General features: G+C 32.4%; 1 protein-coding gene across 1 annotated transcript; it reads right to left on the reverse strand.

Annotated features, from left to right (window-relative positions):
* Positions 1-4,823: 4,823 nt before the first annotated feature.
* On the reverse strand, positions 4,824-6,263 carry LOC133178501 (P2X purinoceptor 7-like). The gene is made up of 3 exons (XM_061313192.1): positions 6,252-6,263; positions 5,612-5,803; positions 4,824-5,069 (listed from the first exon to the last, which is right to left on the reverse strand). Exons 1-3 carry the CDS (start codon positions 6,261-6,263, stop codon positions 4,824-4,826), a joined length of 450 nt encoding a protein of 149 aa, XP_061169176.1.
* Between the last annotated feature and the right edge of the window lie 12,907 nt (positions 6,264-19,170).

The raw sequence follows: 19,170 nt of genomic DNA on the forward strand, positions 1-19,170 counted from the left end.
ATAAAAAACACACAACTCGTTGGATAAAAATCATATCCAACTACAAATCATGGGAGATCCTGTAAAACATTGGTTGTGAAGTATTAAACATGGGATAAAAAGAATCTCCCATGATCCCAAAATGACAATAAAATAGATGGTAACTTCAAATGTATTCATTTTTAATGCAACTTTTCATTTTAATTTTATGTTTTTTTTTTTTTTTATTAAAGAGTACTTGTGTATTTTCTGAGAAAAAGTCTATTTTTATTCTTACGCCGTATGAACATACAATAACACATTTAAGAATGATAAAATCCTTACCCATGGCTACTATAGTACATATTTTACTACATTAATTCAGTTTTACTCAATTGTGACGGATTAGCACGTTGTGTTTTTTTCAGCTTAACGTGTCTCTTATTATCATTTAAAACGTGTTACATGTATCAACGATTACACCAGACAACAGTTGTATATAACAAATATTTTGCTTTTCTTTAGAGTACAAATAGCTTTAATTAAAAAATAAACCAAAAGTTTTTAGAACTTCTTGAAAAGTTCATAGTAAAATTTTCCCAAAATTTTAAAGAAGAGCCTGTATTGGTTATTTCTATTCCATTAACGTACATATTTTATACAAAATGTCAACGTCACGACGTTAAAGTATGTAACGTCAACGTAATGACGTGATAGTATTAATAAGGAAAACAATACCAAATTTAAAAAGAAAACCAGAAAAGATATTCTTAAAAAATAAATTGTTTTACAACATACAAATCTTATTTTATGTGAGAAAGTTTCATTTATTTTGATGACTGGGCCGACTTATCCCCTTCGTGGATTTAGCTCTTTATCAGATTGTATTTTTCGTTTTTTTAATCGTTGTGATAGTGAATTTCTGTATTGTTTATACAGCAAAGTGATTTGCACAGGAAAAACAAGCCCTGAACCGCAATTTGCAAATGAAATATTTCCTATACTACCTTTATTTTGGAATTTATACAAAATTTTGTCATTTTTGTCACAGAAAGTCATGTTTGAATGAGGAGTCTTGATGAAATATATGAGATTAATAGAATCATTCATTACTACGAGTGTGGGATAGTGAAATTCCACCTCGGGGACAAGATTCACGGTCTAGGACGAGGCTTTGCCGAGTCCTAGACCGTGAAACTTGGCCCCGAGGTGGAATTTCACTATTCCCACACGAGTATGTAATGAATGATTATTTTTCTCGCATTATTTTATCCAAAATAACGGCCTGTCAATGACGTCGCCATGATAGGGCTAAAAATATGTTCTTTTAATTTTCCATTTAATTAAAAATCTAAATACACCATCCGAGAGAGCGTACCTGAAAATGGTTTACACATGGTGTAAACTGATAAAATGAATTTCAGTCCATGTAAATTAATTAGATAGATAAAAACTGGGAATAAAAAAACTTATCTATCCGATAGCGTACACATTCATTCAAGAAGAATCCTTCCGCGATCTAAAAGTAGTGCCATTTAAAAAGTGAAAATACGACAATATTTTGAATGAAAATAAGTTTATCTTAATAAGTTAAATGACAACATTTTAAGTATATGTAATATTTTTTAACATTGTTACAATTTCTTTATATAAAGACGGAATGTTTACGTTATCGTTCGCGGCGTAGTAATACACAGTGTAAGACAGAAAAATCTCACACTGCTGTCTCACACCGGACAAGTCAATCTCACACTGGTGATTATGCGAGAAAAGTTTCTCTTATTTTCCATTCAACGTGTACTCTGTTGTAAAAGACAGTATTGACCCTCATATGATGACACACGTATTCAATCCGTGTCTGCAAGGCATGTCGTTTTATTTCAATATATTTTCTGGTATGTAATAACTTTTGAAAGGTTGGTTCTAGCAGGGACAAAGTATTGTATAGTATAGTATAGTACTGGGGCAGCCAGAGAAAAAAATTTACATCATGCCATACATACCAGAGTAGGACTCCGGATTTTTCAAGTCTTTACCACATTATAAAACTTCCAGACAACAGTTTTTTTCAATATCTAACATTTTGTATCAACAGACAAATTTCGACATATCAATGTCAACAGTATGACATCAATTTTGGTAGAAATCAGCAACCTAGTTTCACAGGGGTTATTTCAAAGTTGTTAAAAATAAAAAGCAAATGAGATAAATTTACAAAAAAAACCAGCTATAATTGTGTGATTTGATATTTGGTTTATCCAACTCGTTAAAAGTTAAATTCTACCCACATATTCTATTTTGTTCCACACACAAGTTGGGTAAATGTATTATCAATCTGTATGTTTGATGTGAGAACCATAAAACAATTGACCATTGACACTTCTTTAGAAGATGGCTTATTAAAAAAATGAACTTGATAATTTACAATTAAATTTTCATATAAGTCAAATATGAACGCCCTATCATATGTCATTCAAAAGTACCCAATCACCAAAGTTAAAATTTTTGAATATTAGTTCAAACAAGGGGTCAAAAGTCATAGCATACTTGGAAACATCTTGTTACAGGTATTGCAGATGTCAAATATGAAAGCCCCATCTCTTCTCAATCAAAAGTTGTAAAAAAAAAATTATATTTTTAAACATTTTTGAAAAGTACATCAAACTTCAAGTTCAATGTTACGAGTCAAAAATCAAAGTATAAGTAGAAAGGCTTGTCACAGGTAATATACATGTGAAATATGATAGCCCTATTTCTTCTCATTTAAAAGTTATGACCAAGGAAAAAGTTTTTGGGACAAATGGACAGACAATTCAGATTTAAAGTCCTATTGCTTATGCAAAAGCGGGGGATTAAAATTGGAGTGAGATGTATATTTGTTTTCTTTTGTGCAAAATTTTCAAGTATCTGTGATGAGTTGTTGCTGAGAAAACTACAATGGAAATTTGGTATGGACAGACACACAGATAAACAGAAAGTTGACATCGGATTCAAGCAGAAATGAAACCCACCATGTGGCATGCCTGGAAAAAAGAGTGTACTAAAATTTTATCTGCAATGTGTAGTTGCTGAGAAAACTGCCATGAAAAATTGTTAAGACCCATGGAAAAGTGAAATGCCTATATAGGCAGTTATTAGGCAGTTCTTTAGCAGTTTTGCAAATGTTGAGCAGTTTTCAAACAGTTTCAGGCACTTTGGCTTTTTCTGTTCTTTTTTGACTGTTAGTGCCTTTGGAATAAACAGTTTTCCTTAGCAGTTTTTAAGCAGTAATCATTTTCACTAGCAGTTATATCTTGGTTGCCTATGCTTGAGGAGAAGACAGTTTTCAGAAGCAGTTTTCTAAGCAGTTTCCTTGTACAATTTGATTGGGTTTAAGAGAAATTTTAATGTTGGGCTTAATTATCAGCAAATATAAACAACAGGAACCCAACAACAGACCACCAAATTCAATTTTTGGCTGTCATATTGTATTGTTGGACCAAGGCTATAAAGCATCATGAAAAGGGAGCCTGGTGGCCACAAAGCTTCAGATTTATTGAAATAATGATGTAGACATTTAACAACTGGTAAGTACAATGTGGCCTTGCGGTTTTTTGGATGAATCAAATGAATATCTTTGCTGTACTTTTCTTTTTCCTTCAGTGTTGAATCTTGTTGAACATTATTTATATGCCCTGGGATATATAAGATTTCTTACTAGTCAATGAGTATAATTTCATGGTTGTACTTGTGTATGTAAATAAGGTACATGTATTAATTATTAGTTACACTGATTATAATATCAGATGCATAAAACAGTGTTTGATACTTTTTAAACATTCATCTTAGCAATCTCTAATTGTTTGACTGTGTTATACAATTGTACAAAATACAATAAATTAAAATGTAACAAGCATTTCTGATATAGGTAGATTTATTATAATTGCATATCATTTCAGGCTGGATAATAGGAAATGTATTCCTGACTAATTAACATTCATGTTGTAAAAGGGAAATAGATAAGCAGTATATGATAGTTTACTGGAAGTCCACTAGCAGTTAGGAAAACTGCTTAAATAACTGCCTATGAACTGCAAAGAAACTGCCTATGAACTGCTAAGAAACTGTCTGTGAACTGCTTGCAAACTGGTTATGAACTGGTAAGGCTAAGAAAACTACTTATAGATTTAACAAAAGGTTTGAAAGCAATTAGTTTATCCATCAGCTTTCTGCTCCAGAACTGCTAAAATGTTCAAACTGTTTAGGCTAAGAAACTGCTAAATAACTGCCTTCCACTTTGCCATGGGGATTCACGGACACACAGAATGATACAAAAGAGTAAAACAGTATACGCCCTTCCCTTCTGAGTGGGGGTATAATAAAAGTTCATGTACAAGATTTTCCAGGATTGTTAATCATGTTAATTTTCTAGCAAGCTTTTGTCATTCTTTGAATGAGACTAGTACATATACATATACATGAAGTGCATATTGTAAAAGGTCTCTCTAAATATGGTTTGCATTTACTAGTAAATTATTCTCATTGAAAATTACATTGTATGTGTACATGTATATATGGTAAATACATGTTTTTTTTCTAGGACTGTTGTGCAACTACTAATGATTGCAGATATCTTGTATAATTAAATTCAGATCTGCTGTTGTATTTACAAGTGTGATCCTTCATACCTGATTTGCAATATTTATGTCAGATATCAGCTGCCATCTTTCACTTGATAATTGTTATATTACTAGATGTCCTTGCATGCATTTTCTAACAAAAACAAGAGATTTCAAATTGTTAATTTTTTTTTATATATTATCTCTATATCATTACAAACAAATAACATCAAAAGTTGAATCATTGTTACAATAAATTTGTTGAATTTATCCTACTCTGCCAGGCACATAACCTCTGTACTGTCCAAAAGCAGTTGGATACTTGTCTCTGATTTTCCAAACACAACAGCTTGGGATAAGTCTGCGGTGCCCAACTCCTAGAGTGTACTGTCTGTACCCAGCATAAGGATTGGCTCTGTTGTAGTCATCGTCATCTTGAATGGCAAAGATTTCTTGAATGTATGCACGGGCAACATGTAAAATTAGTTCATCAAGAACTACTATATCAAAGTCCTGAAAGAGAATATAAATGTCATTGTACATACTGCAGAAAATTGGTCATAATGAAAAGTACGTCATTAGGTTTGTCTGTCAAGGTCATGATTAATTAAGACATAAAGATCATTGAAAGAGTTTTCTATTTGATTAGTAAATGACAGGGTCATCTTTACTCTTATTTATTTATTGGGGGGGGGGGGGTTGTTCAAGTTTTCAAGAAATGATAAAGATAAGTTTGAATATGATACAATCTATATCCCTGGAAGCAAACTAAAAATTTAAGCATGGTTAAAAATTATAGGAAAGGGTTGATTTTGATTTCTTGCTCAGAGTACATCAAACATGTTAGCCCAGTGTAGTAAAGCCGCTGTTTGGATCATAGCAATCCGAGATCAGAGAAGTCTAGTGTGAAGTAGTTGATTTTTTGAAATAACAAATTGGAATTTCAACGAAAGTATAGACGAAACAGACAAGCTTAATTTCAATTCACTCTTGTAACCTTGCTGGAGAGTTTGAGAGAAGCAATTTTGCAGGTAATGTTTTAAAAAAAAAATTGCTCTGAGTCTTGAGAAGCAATTCTGCTCATTTTTTCCACAACAGACGCGTTCTAGATGTGTTAGCATCTCCCTGCATTCTGAACAGGTGCACCAGTCAGGCTGTCCTTGCACACGAGCAGGAGGTGAATGGTGTCCATCTCCCTGGGCCCTGCTGCTCTCCTCCAATACTTCAGAAACCAAACTTGGGTTCCTCTTTCAGAGCAACATAAGATGACGGTGTTGTAAACACAAGTTGTAGTACCTAGTGATGCACTGGAAGTATAGACATCGTTTTTGCATATTTGCAATCGGTATGAATTTCTTGCAGTCATGGAATGGCTGAAATTTTGAGAACAGTTTAGGTTATTTGGATAAATATGTTTATCTCCAAATATTTCATGTACTTATATATAAATATAGAAGGAAAAAACGCATAAGAAATGCATATAAGAAATATGAAGTCAGAGAGTAACTTGAAAGGTTTTCAAAGAACCGAGACGGTGACGTTGGCGCGAAACAACGTCACATCAAGATAGGGCTTTTCGTCATAATCGTTATTACTCGTTGTATTACCACTGAAACTGATAGTAATACAGAAGGCAATCGTAATCGTAGCATTCGTTTCTTAAAACTTAGGGTTGGGTCATTAAGATTAGAGTACCATAATGACCATTTAGGCAAGGGTTTGTGCTAACCCAAATTCTAAACATATTTAACAGTTATTTGTTTTTTTTTTATTATGTATTGTATAGATTGTATTGCGTGACCCATATGAGTGTATTATGCAATAAAGAATTATTATATATTATACCCTAATAATAACCCTAGCCTAGCCTTAACCCTAACCCTAACCATAATACTAATCCTAGCACTAACCCTTACCCTAACCCTAACCCAAACTCTTACCCTAACTCTAATCCTAATCCATCCCTTACTTCTTACTGCAGCCCTTACCCCTAACCCTTCATTAATTCAAGACTCTTACCGAAAATGATTCACATTACCCTAATTCTACGCGTAACATGAACCTAACGAAATTCTACATTAAACAATTTTTCTTTAATGTGAATATTTTTTCTTATCCCATCCCCAACTACAACTTCTCTTTATTTCTTGTTGGGAAATTTGTAACTTCCACTTTGTAAATTGCATTGAAATTTTGAGAACACTTTAGGTTCTATTGAGAAAGATGTTTGTTTTCTCCATATATTTCATGTTCTTATATAAAGGCAACGAATGAGAACATAGTATGCGAAATATGTTGTCAGAGTAACTTGAAAGGTTTCCAAAGAACCGAGACGGTGACGTTGGCGCGGAACAACGTCACATCAAGATAGGGTTTTTCGTCATAATCGTTATTACTCGTTGTATTACAACTGAAACCGATAGTAATACAGAGGGCAATCATGATCATAGCATTTCCTTCCTAAAACTGACAGAAACCTATTTGCTATCTTATCCCAAATTACAACTTGTTTTTATTGTTTGGAAAATTTGCATTGAAATTTTGAGAACAGTTTAGCTTGGTTTGAGAAAGATTTTTGTCATCTCCATCTATTTCATTTACTTATATATTGAAAGGGGAAGAAACGCATGAGAACATAGTATGCAAAATATTTCTGACTTTGAGGCCGAAAATCATAAAAGTTGGCTAAAGGCCTTTCCTTAGTTAATGTGCATCGATCGGTGTTAAAAACTTCTCAAGCGTCAAATGTATAAAATGTGGTAAACACCTGCATATTGATTATGACAGTATTGTGAACACATTTTGTAGTACCCAGTAATGTATTGGAAGTATAGACATCGTTTTTATTTTTTTTAATATTTGCAATCAGATGAATTTCTTGCAATCATGATACGGCTGACAGAAGTTTCAATGAGTCAATGAATTGTAAAATGGAATAAAATGCCAACAAAATGTTTCTGTGCTCTTTGTTTTTAATTTTTCCACGAGTTATCAGAGAGTAATTTGAAAGATTTCCAAAGAACCGAGACGGTGACGTTGGAACGAAACAATGTTACATCAAGATAGGCCTTTCCGTCACGCCACCTCTGTAATCGTTTATTACTCGTTGCATAACCAATGAAATCGTTAGTAAAACAGTGGGTAATCATAATCGTAATATTCGCCATAAAATGTTTGTTAATATGATGAGAAAAACAAGGAAAGGTTATAAAGTTTGGTATCTTCTTAAAATTATCTCTGAAGATCAGGGATCGGAAAAAAGAAAACATGCATGAAAGACTGACGGTTGATTCAAGATTGTTTAAAGGTATTAAAATCAAAGCCCTTGGGTAGTTTTGGCTTTGGGGCACAATAAAGAATCAAAGTTTTATATATGGAAAATGGAGCTAAGCAAAGCTAATGAAAATATGGCTCTTTATATCAGCGCATAATGAAGAATGGAGAGAGGAAGGTAAAGTATATCGAAAGAAAAGATAGAAAATGTGAAAGATGTATATCTATTGAGAAAGAGGACGAATTTCACTTTGTAATGTCTTCAATATCAACAACTATGAATTAACTATATAATTTAAAAAACAAAAAAAAAAAAAAACTTTAGTGTAACACCTAATTAGTTGCACAAAGAAAAAAGAACTTTAAAAAAATTCAAAATTTTTCTCAGTAATCAAAAAAATAAATTTTAAGATATTTCAAAGTGTTCAATAAGCAATGACAAATGATATGGTTTATGCATATTTCGTTTAACTTGTGAATCTTATGTGTAGTGTATATGTATTTATTTTCTATTATTATTTTTTAAGTATTATTATTTTTTATTATTATGCATATTTTGTATACCAATGATTTGATTGATTGATTGTATGTTGTTTTACGTCCCATTCAAGAATTTTCACTCATATAGAGACACACGTGTTATAGAGCAAATGGGATTCTGTCAGTTTTAGGAAGCGAATGCTACAATTATGATTGCCTACTGTATTACTATCGGTTTCAGCGAGTAATAACGAATAACTATGCAACATGTGATAACGATTATGACGAAAGGCCCTATCTTGATTTGACGTTGTTTTGCGCCAACGTCACCGTCTCGGTACTTTGGAAACCTTTCTTGTTACTCTCTGAGAACTGATGGAAAAATTAAACAGAAAGAGCACAGCAACATTTTTGCCATTTTATTCAATTTTGTCACCTGAAAGAAATATTTTTTTAATTTGGAACTTAGAGGCTTGAATTAGTAAAAAGATAATGTTAAGGGATACATTAAGAATAAGGGTTTTATTAGGGTAGAGAGCTAGGGTCAGAATTAGGGTATAATAACGGTTAAGGGTCGATTTAGGGTTAGGGTTAATCCTAACCTAAACATAAACTGGTATTACATGTATATCTTCAATCTATTCTTTATTTTTCTTCTCCGAACTTTAATAACTCTTACACCAATTTAAATGACCCAACCCTAACCTCAAAGCATATCCTAAACCTAACCTGAATTCTAAAATTGTATGCTAAATCTTAAAATTCAAACTCGTACTTTAACCCTATTTCTAACACTAACTCATTCCCTAACCCTAATCCTATCCTAACTTTAACTTATTCTAAATATTGTTAATATCACCTTAACCTTATCTTTAACCTTACTTTTGTTATTTGGATTTGGTTTCCAGCATGTAATTGTAGACCAAAATAGAACAAAAGCAAAAAAAAAAAAAAGTGTATTTAAAGTCCAACTAACAAAACTAATCTAACTATGTACTGAAAAGAAAAAAGAAATGAATGGTTAACTTTTGAAATGGAATAGAGTTTTTATTTCGAATGTTTTTTTCCAGTGTTGTTCTCTAACATTTCAATTCAACTTTAATCTTCAAGTTACCAAAATCTTATGTGTTTTTGACACACGAGATATTAGAATTCATTTGATGGTACCCCAAAATTGAAAATAAAAATTCTCATCAAAATTTTCCTGCAGGTAAAGGTTTTTGATTGAGAGTTTTGGAGTATTCTAAACCTTGTCGTCTAGCTAATCTCATAGATTTTTCGATTGAAGAAAAGGGATAGAATTTAAGGAATTCAACTACTTTGGTAGTGAATGTTTGTAAGAAAGTCTTGACAAACACTGGAGGAAACATTACTTTTTGCTTTGTACGTCCAAGATAGAGAGTACTACCTAGAAAAATTGCCGATCTCACGTAATAAAATTAGAGCAATGGGTTTCTGTCAGTTTAAGGGCGCATGTTACTATTATGAATTAATATCGATTTCAGTGGTTATGCAACGAGTAATATCACCAACAGAGATGGAATGACGAAAAGCCCTATTTTGATGTGACTCTGTCTCTGACAACTGGTTGAAAAATTAAAAACAAAGAGCACAACCTTTTGTTGGCATTTTATTTCCTTTGCAATTCATTGACTCATTGAAACTTCTGTCAGCCGTACCATGATCGGAGGAAATTCATACTGATTTCAAAATATCCAAAAATGATGTCTATACTACCAGTGCACCACAAAGTACTACAAAATGTGTTTACAATACTGTCATTATCAATATGCACGTGTTTTACCACATTTCATACAGTTGACGGTGGAGAAGTTTTTAACATTGATCGATGCACAGAAACCAAGAGACTAATTTTCATAATTTTCGGCCTGACAGTCAAAAACATTTCGCATAGTATGTTCTTATTTTTTTCCTTTCAGTGCATGAAATATATGGAGATAAAAAAACATCTTTCTCCAACCAGCCTAAACTGTTCTACAAATTTCAGTGCAATTTCCAAAGTGCATGTAACAAAATTTCCAACAAGTTGGAGTTGGGGATAGGGTTAAAAAAAAAGAAGAAAATACTTAATTTGGAATTTCGTTAGGTTCATGTAACGGGTAGGATTAGGGTAATCGTAATGCTAAAATTTTCGCGGTAAGAGATAGACTTGAATTAGTGAAGAGTTAGCGTTAAGGACTACGGTAAGAAATAAGGGATGGATTAGGGTTAGAGTTAGGGTTTGATATGGGGTTAGGGTTTCTGTTAGGGTTTGGGTTAGGTTTATTGTTAGGGTTTGGGTTATTCTAAGGGTATAATAACTGTTATGGGTAGGTTTTAGGGTTAGAGTTAACCTCAAAGCCTTACCTAAATATCTATATCTTCAATCAATTCTTTATTTTTCTAATCCGGACTTTAACCTTTACACTAGTCTTAATGACCCAACGCTAACCCTAACCTCAATTCATATGCTTTTCCTTTATACGTCCGAGAGTGAGAGTAATACCAAGAAAATTTCCCGGTCTCACGCTGTTATAGAGCAAATGGGTTTCTGTCAGTTTTAGATAGGGTTTTTGTCACACCATCTCTGTAATCGTTATTACTCATTGCATTACCACTGAAACCAATAGTTATACAGTACGCACTCATAATCGTAACATTCCTCCCAAAACCCATTGCAGCGTGAGATCGAAAACTTTTCTTGGTAATTACTCTTACTCTCGGAAGTATAAAAGAAAAGCATATGATTTGAAGTTAGCGTTACGATTGGGTCATTAAGATTAGTGTATGTTGAACGAAACCTTTATTATGAAGTACTTTTCTGTTATGGATTATTGGAATGTACCTGTTCCTGAAGAAGAAAAAGGAAACTGCATTTGTAAAGTCGGAAGGATTATATGAGTTTAATTGTGTCCCATTTGGATTGTGCAATGGTCCAAGTACATTTCAGAGGTTAATGGATATAGTTTTATCAGGAATACAGTAAAAAATGGAGATTGAGGGGAGCAAATTTAAGATTGAAAAAGAAAAAGTGTTCGTTTTTTAAGAGTGAAGTGGAATTTCTTGGACTTTTTGTATCATCAGAAGGAGTGAAAGCAGATCAAAAGAAAGTAGAGGCTGTGTGCAACTTCCCAAAACCAATTTCCATCCGATTTTTAAGTACATTCCTTTGTTTGGCTACATATTACCGCAATTTGCTAAGGTTGCAGATCCGTTAAATAAACTGTTACATGAAGAGACATTATTTTCATGGGAACAAGAAGTGCGAATAGGCTTTTCAAAATTGAAAGAATGACTGTTGCTCAAGTGCTGTGTGAATTTAACTATCCTACCATTGATAAGGAAGCTTTAGCTGTTGTGTAGGAAATTGGAATATTCAGGCAGTATTCATAAATTTACTGTCATTACAGATCATAATCCGTTGCGTCATGGGGATAACGAATCCGAGTGGAAGATTAGCAAGATGGGCTTTAGCTATTCAGAAGTATGATTTAAATTCAATATAATTCCAATCTTAATTTTATTTATTGATTTCCTGTGTTTTGATTGGACGAGAACAAATTCAAGAAACAGTTTACACATCGATAAATTCTCAATCAGACCTACTTTCTTGACCTAGCTTTTATTGTAAAAAAAATGATTCAAATCGTCAGGGCTACTTCTATTCTGTGTTTTAGCTAAACAATTACAGAAACTTGAAATTAAGGTTTGTCACTTGTCAGCTTTTTAGAAAAGTTCAGTCAGAACCTTCAACTTCAAAACTATTTATTACAATTGAATTTTTATGACATATTTAAATTAAACAATGCAAATAATTCAACATTCAATTAAAAAAAAACCTGCTCACAAATTCATCAAGAAGCAAGTTTTATGGGGGACTATTTCTTGTGGTGGAAGGATATTTAGAAGATAATTCTTTAAATGTCCACATTTGATAAATTTAATATTTTGGAACTTTAGCCCCACATATTTTTACTTAAACAATATTTTCCGTTATGATATGCTAGGAATATTAAATATAAGTCTCAATTAATATTTTAAAAATAAATTTTACACATTCAACTCAAGAGACTTTGCAGAGAAATGAAGATATATTAAAGATGTCAACATAAAATGTTCACCATGTTTTGCCTGAACATCGCATATTTTGACCAAAATCTCAAAATTTACATCACTGACCCCAACTTTTTCTTTCATTATTTGATTCAACACGATACTTCCAACCGATCAGCACTTAAGGCATAAAAAGTTTTGGGTGCAAAACACAGTTTTATGTATGACGTTATTGCGACGTTACCATGTGAGGGACAAGCAAAACTGACCCCTATAAAAAAATAATATGAAGGCTTGTTACATAGACTTCTATATATCAATGGAAAGATAAAATGATGAATTTTATAAATATCAAAGTATAATCCATTCATCACTTACTAAAAACATGTATTTTACACACAAAAAACCAGGGAAATGGGTAATTTATGTGTCTAATCCTAGTACACATACGCATTTTTACCTCCATTTATCAACAAACAGCTCAGAAATCAGAAAATATAAGTTCTATGCATTTGACAGAACAAGTCCTCAGGTTTCCTTTTTATGTACTTTTAGGGTACACTTTCCAGCTTTTGAAAGAGCTACATTACCTGCTTTTCAAGTCATGCAATTCTGCACGTGTGAAAACCGGATGTTTTGAGAGTTACCTCCCACTATTAAAATGTCACACAAAAAATTATTCTAAAAAAATATATGCATATTTTTTTCATTTAATATTAAGATAAGACTCTACTTTATGCAAACAAAAACAAAAAAGTTGCAATTTTCAAGTACACTTCCTATAAATAGCAGGAAAATCCCTACCCATCATCCTTCTCTCTGGGAAAAACCCCCTGGATTTTATACGAAACTTTGTTTAGCTACCTTTATACAAGAAAATATTTTATTGCCTATTTAGATATTTTATACCGAAAATATGATACTTTTTAGTGCAAAAAGGTAACACAATAATTTATGCGCATAAATTTGCATGATTTGTTCAATGATAAATATCATTCAAACTATTTTAAGTAAAATAAATTAAAATTTATTAACAAAATTTCATCTGATAAAATATGATAAAGATTAGAGTGATTAACCAAAGAGTTACACTTTAAGTGCAAAAACGTCAACTTCATTGTACCCTAGCTTGGTAAGATGCACACTGACCCCCCATTTTCTTTGCGATTTTGAGTCATGCTATACGAGTACTTATCTAAAATATACTTCTCAAAAAATCCTTGAAATAACTATTTTCACGAGTGACATACCTCAAATAAAAACAAAACTGACGACATACAGGACTGACAGACGGAGATACTATGTTTATGTCACTGTCAGATCACGAGTGTAAATTTTAAATCTCGATTGTTTTTAACAAATCAGTGTGCGTCATACCCTTGACGTTCCTAATAGGCCTACAAAACAAATCAGCTCAGTTCTCGGTAGCGCTGTGATAGAAAAGAGAAACGTACCTTAACTCTTGCCTTATTAGCATCAAAGTCATTTTTCTAAATCCTATATATTCGGTCCCGTCTTTGAACAAACCAGATCAAATCAAGGTTGTCGGCGGTCTGCTACTTTCGTTTTAGAGCGTCTGTCGTTAAAATATGTCAACATGGCCTATATGCATGGTCAAGATCGAATTCTTTTTAAGTCTACTTTTATTTACGATATTTGTAGACTTAAACAATATTCTAAAAGTTTTTATAAGCTTATTATATTAAATGTTTTGACAATTAAAGTTGAACTTTATCGACGTTCATCTCGATTGCGATTCATTTGCAAATCGCGGCATAAAGTAATTCTACGCTGTACAGAAATAACAGATTGTATGGAGGCTTCAAGGAGAAATAATTTTAAACTTCGTAATTGGAATTATAAGAATTAAACGTTCTTTTTTCAGAATTTATCGATGTGTAAATTCATGCCTTTGTACTCACAAACTTTACATAAAAGTGCTTCGCACTTTTCAGTTTGTGAGTACAAAGGCATGAGTTTACACATCGATAAATTCTGAAAAAAGAACGCTTAATCCTATAATAAACCGGGTAAGAAAGATGGAAATGCTGACCGATTGTCGAGATCTGCATGAGAATGATGGACCAAGCGTAATGTCTTTAAATGAGAAAGACTTCAGTTAAAGAGTAAAAGTGAAATGCAAATAAATTATCCAAAATTACGAGATATTATTGACTACCTGAAATATAATAAACTTTTACAAGACGAAGAGAGAGGTAGACGAGTTATGGCTTCTGTTTCACTTTGATGTGCTTTATCATATTTTGGGCACCAGATGTTAGAAGAAAGCGTAAAGAACTTAGATGGAGATTAGTTAATACTTATTGATGAAGTTTTAACGTAGTGTCACAATGACCATACAGCAGGACATCTGCGATTGAAAGAAGACGAGTCTAACAGTGAAAGGGAATCTGGGGATGAAAATGAACAGTTTTATCAAGGAGATGAAAACAACTCAGAATTGGAATATGCACAAAAAACGGTGTTAGAGCCTTAAATAGTAGAAGTTTGTGATAAGTTATGGTTCAGGAATGATAAAGGGAGAGCAGAAGCAAAATAATTTCTGAAATATAAAAATATGAGTAGTAATTTTAGGTTTAAAAGTATAGAAGTGATTTATGATTAAATGTTCAGAGTGACAGGTTGCCCAGACTATTCAAGATGTGTTAGAGTAATTAAGAGTAGAGCAATGTCTAGTGTAGTCAAGAATAACGAGGTTTTAATTAGTGGAGCAATGGGAGCTATTGTTCGTGGAACTGTCAGTCATGTTTTGAGATAAGGTCAAGTTAGAGGTAAGACAGTTTGATAAAGATATATGCAGAGTTGGAGTTAATTAATGAATAAATTGGAGTTAATGTATCATCTATTGGAGTTAATTTTTGTATATAAGTGTAAAATTTTCAGAAGTTGGGAGAGCTTTACTAGTTAGACAGTATATGCTAGCATAAATGTAATAATTTTCGTTTTTACTGTGCCCCCTCAATGTATATATGTAAATAAATTAGTGCATTGTTTACTGACTTTTTATGTGGATTGATAATTACAAGAGTTACAGGGATTTACTAATCACGGATTTATACCAACAATAAGATATGTATATGAAAATCATAAAAGTTATGATTGTTCGGTCACCTCCTTGACAAAAGAAATATTTTTAATGTGAAATTTCGTTAGGTTCATCTTACGCGTAGAATTATGGTAAGGGTAATGTGAATAATTTTCGGTACGAGGTAGATTTGAATTAGTGAAGGGTTAGGGTTAAGGGCTACAGTAAGGGATGGATTAGTGTTAGAGTTAGGGTTAGGGTTAGGGAAAGGGGTAGGGTAAGGGTTAGGGTTAGGGTTAGGGTTAGGTTAGGTTAGGTTAGGTTAGGTTAGGTTAGGGTTAGGGTTAGGGTTAAGGTTAGGGTTAGGGTTATTATTAGGGTATATAGATTAGGTTTAGGGTTAGGGTTAACCCCAACCCTTACCTAAATGGTTATTATGACCCAACCCTAACCCTAACCTCAAATCATATTCTTTTCCTTTATACGTCTGAGAGTGAGAGTAATACCAAGAAAAGCACCGTACAACGGTGAAGGGCTTCAAATTTTGACCTTTACTCGGCTCTTAGGGCCATTGAGAAGTGAGGGATCTTTATCGTGCGAACGCCTGCCGTGACACGGGCCTCTCCCTTTAAGGTTTCATCCGAAGTACCCGCAACTTTCACTTCAAAGTGTCGAGCGCGTGGCGAAGGAACAGTTGTAAATGTAATGATTCAAATAAAACAACACAACCAATAACATTGTGTTTTATAAATTACGAGAAACTACAGTCTTTATAGAAAGACATTTTCCTTTTTCTTGTCCATAATTAATAAGAACTAAACAAGACTACTAATTGTTTAAGGTGTTTGGAAAAAGAGCAATGAGAATCAAGCCCACGAAGTTCTTTCTTGACAGAATACAGAAATAGAGCTTTTATTGTAACTTCTTTATCAAACAAATAATTTGTTTCAAGAGACTAAACAACGATTTTTCTTAGATTTGACAATTTGAGAGAAGAGGTGTTGATCCTTTTGTTCAATTTTCCTTGAAGTGTTTGAGACATAAATTTCGAGGTTACGCAATCAAAACACTAAACATTTTTAGATCTGAGTTACGTTAGTGTGTATATAGTTGGAGACCTATAAAATTATATGGTTTAATATACTTTATTCTTTGAGATAATGTAAAGGATATTCAGACAAAAATTTAAGCTAAAGTAATTGTCGTCTTTGAACAATTCTGCAATCATATTGCATATTTAAAACATTCTTAAGCCACTGTGTAGAAACGGACTAAAGTAAAGTGCTTCACCCTAGTCCAAGATGACGATATTATACAGTTATGGACTCTTTTGGTGGAGAATATGGTTTGTAATTCACCAGAAAAATATCAATATTGACCAAGGCGAAGCCGAGGTCAATATTGATATTTTTTCTGATGAATAACAAAACCATATTCATCACCAAAAGAATCCGTAACTGTTTTATTATATAGTCAGGATTCAGTGGCGGATCCAAAAGTTCTTGTGGGGGGGTTTTGAGGCCCGTAGGGCCGAAGGGGGAGGGCATGGGAGGGGGTGTCCCCCTCCTATAGGTGGGGGTTCGGGGGGCCTCCCCCGAGAAATTTTCTTTAAAAATGGCTCCTAATGATGCATTTTTACAGCATTTTATATTGAATGAATTTAGTTTTCTGCCACTTGTTTTTCAAGAATTTGAACAAAAATTAAAATTTTGGGATTAATTCTTAACTTCCATGTAAACATGAAAAATGAGACTTTTCTAAAAATAAATAAATAAATAAATCAATGTAAATTCTGACAAAATTAGAAATATCGCCATTTGATATATATAATATCCTATTCTTTATTTTAAAATGCATGTCCAATTTGTCACATCTTCAGCTCTGACTACCAAAATACAACATGTGCAATATCCCAACACGTAGAAAATTTGGATTCTGTGTAGAAACCCTAATTACTCTTTTCAACTACTTGACTATATTGTTAAAATGATTTGCAGTTTATAAACAAATTCATATTGAAGAATAAATATAAATTATTTTTGGAAAATGTTGGAATTATTGCTTATTCATGGGGTGGGGGTTAATTATAATTTCTAACATAAATGCACTCTTTAATTCTTTTTTTTTACCCACTTCCTAGCCCAATGTTTGAAAAAAAAAGTCTTTTAAAGTCTCGAAGGGTCTACTTTCCCAGTATAGTTATGTCATGAAAATATTGTATGAGGGACGTTTATACTATAAAACATACGTACCTTATTGTATTAATTAATTTTTTTCTAAATAATAATAATCACAGTTTATTCAAGTAGTTCAATAAAGTAACATTCAATCAACGAAGAAAGAAAATTCATGAAAGAATACTACTTAAGCAAAACCAAAACACCACCGTAATAGCTATGTGCCGTTTGTTTGTTAGTGTGTGACCTTGCGTCATCACTAGCTGCACGGATTATCATGATCTCTGTACTGTTGATTACTTGTGTGTTGTGTGCGCTCAAGCGGAAAGGGATTTCTCGTGGTGGCTGTATATTTCACCTCTTAGTGTAAAACAATGGGCTTGGATAGAGTGACAATTAGAGTCTCATTTATAAAAGATATTGTTAAAAATGACACTTCTAAAAAAATTTTTTTGATTGGGCGGGGGGGGTTTCCCGAAACCCTCCAATCCCCCCTGAATCCACCACTTTGATTTGAATGAATCAGACACCGAAGGCTGCATGACGATTCCATTTTCATTAGCTACATGTAACTTCTGTTGTAGACAAATTTAAAAAAAAAAGATGTCCAGATTACAACTTTCGTGTTTCCCTTTCCCTGTGTGTAAGACATCGAAATGTTTGGAAAATAATCCTGTAGTAAACTTGCCTAATAATTTTCCTCCTCATATATACCGCTGGCTCCGGCCGTTGCAACCATTGTTTTGAACGTTATTTGAGGTATGATTGTGATGTCACAATGCCGTTGCACGCGCACTGATGGTTCAAATCCAGTGAATATGTAGTATTATGAACTGTTTGCATTTGTATAAATTATATATATTTAATTATATATATTTTATATATATATATATATATATATATATATATATATATATATATATATATATATATATATATATATATATATATATATATATATATATATATATATATATATATATATATATATATATATAGTTTATATTCAACTACAGCGTAATTAAAAAGAAAATCCACGTCCAAATTTAGCTGCAAAACTATTTATTTACGATTAGGTAATTTTTTTTTTTCGAGACTAGGGTAAAGTTATTTTTTCTACAATCTGATTGTGCACAATTTTGATTTAAAAAAAAAAAAGAACAACTGCTTTATACTATTTATGTAGTTGGAAAAGGCTTTCTCGAAAATGTTCAAAAACTGTTGATTCCACAAAGAGGTAATATAATGATTATAATTTTTGTTTACTATGAAACATGGTCTTAGATCTCAATTGATTTTTTTTACTATTTATTTGATAAATTGCAGTCTTGAACGATATTATACATGTTATGCATTTCATAATTGCTCCTAAGTTTTTAATTAAGTTTAAAATTTTGAATTTCATCATATTTATATTATTTATTTCTTTCTGATTATTTTTAATGCAGATTTTCAAGGCCATATAGAAGGATTAATTCACCTCCGCCACGTATTCCTTGTATTAATCTGAGGAACGGAAAATGTGTTCAAAATAAGTTTATTATTAAACTAACATTTTACATGTATGTGAAAGATAGTCAAAATT

Source organism: Saccostrea echinata, unplaced genomic scaffold (genome assembly GCF_033153115.1).
Source record: "Saccostrea echinata isolate AGI-Se365-2 ecotype Australia unplaced genomic scaffold, CSIRO_AGI_Sech_v1 ptg000003l, whole genome shotgun sequence".
Classification (NCBI taxonomy): Eukaryota; Metazoa; Mollusca; class Bivalvia; order Ostreida; family Ostreidae; genus Saccostrea; species Saccostrea echinata.

What these genes read in the sequence shown, in the direction of transcription:
- LOC133178501 (XM_061313192.1), bottom strand. An exon ending in ATTGCTTCTCAAGACTCAGA is followed by an intron (nt 5,070 to 5,611) that starts GCAATTTTTTTT and finishes ATTCTCTTTCAG; the next exon opens with GACTTTGATATAGTAGTTCT.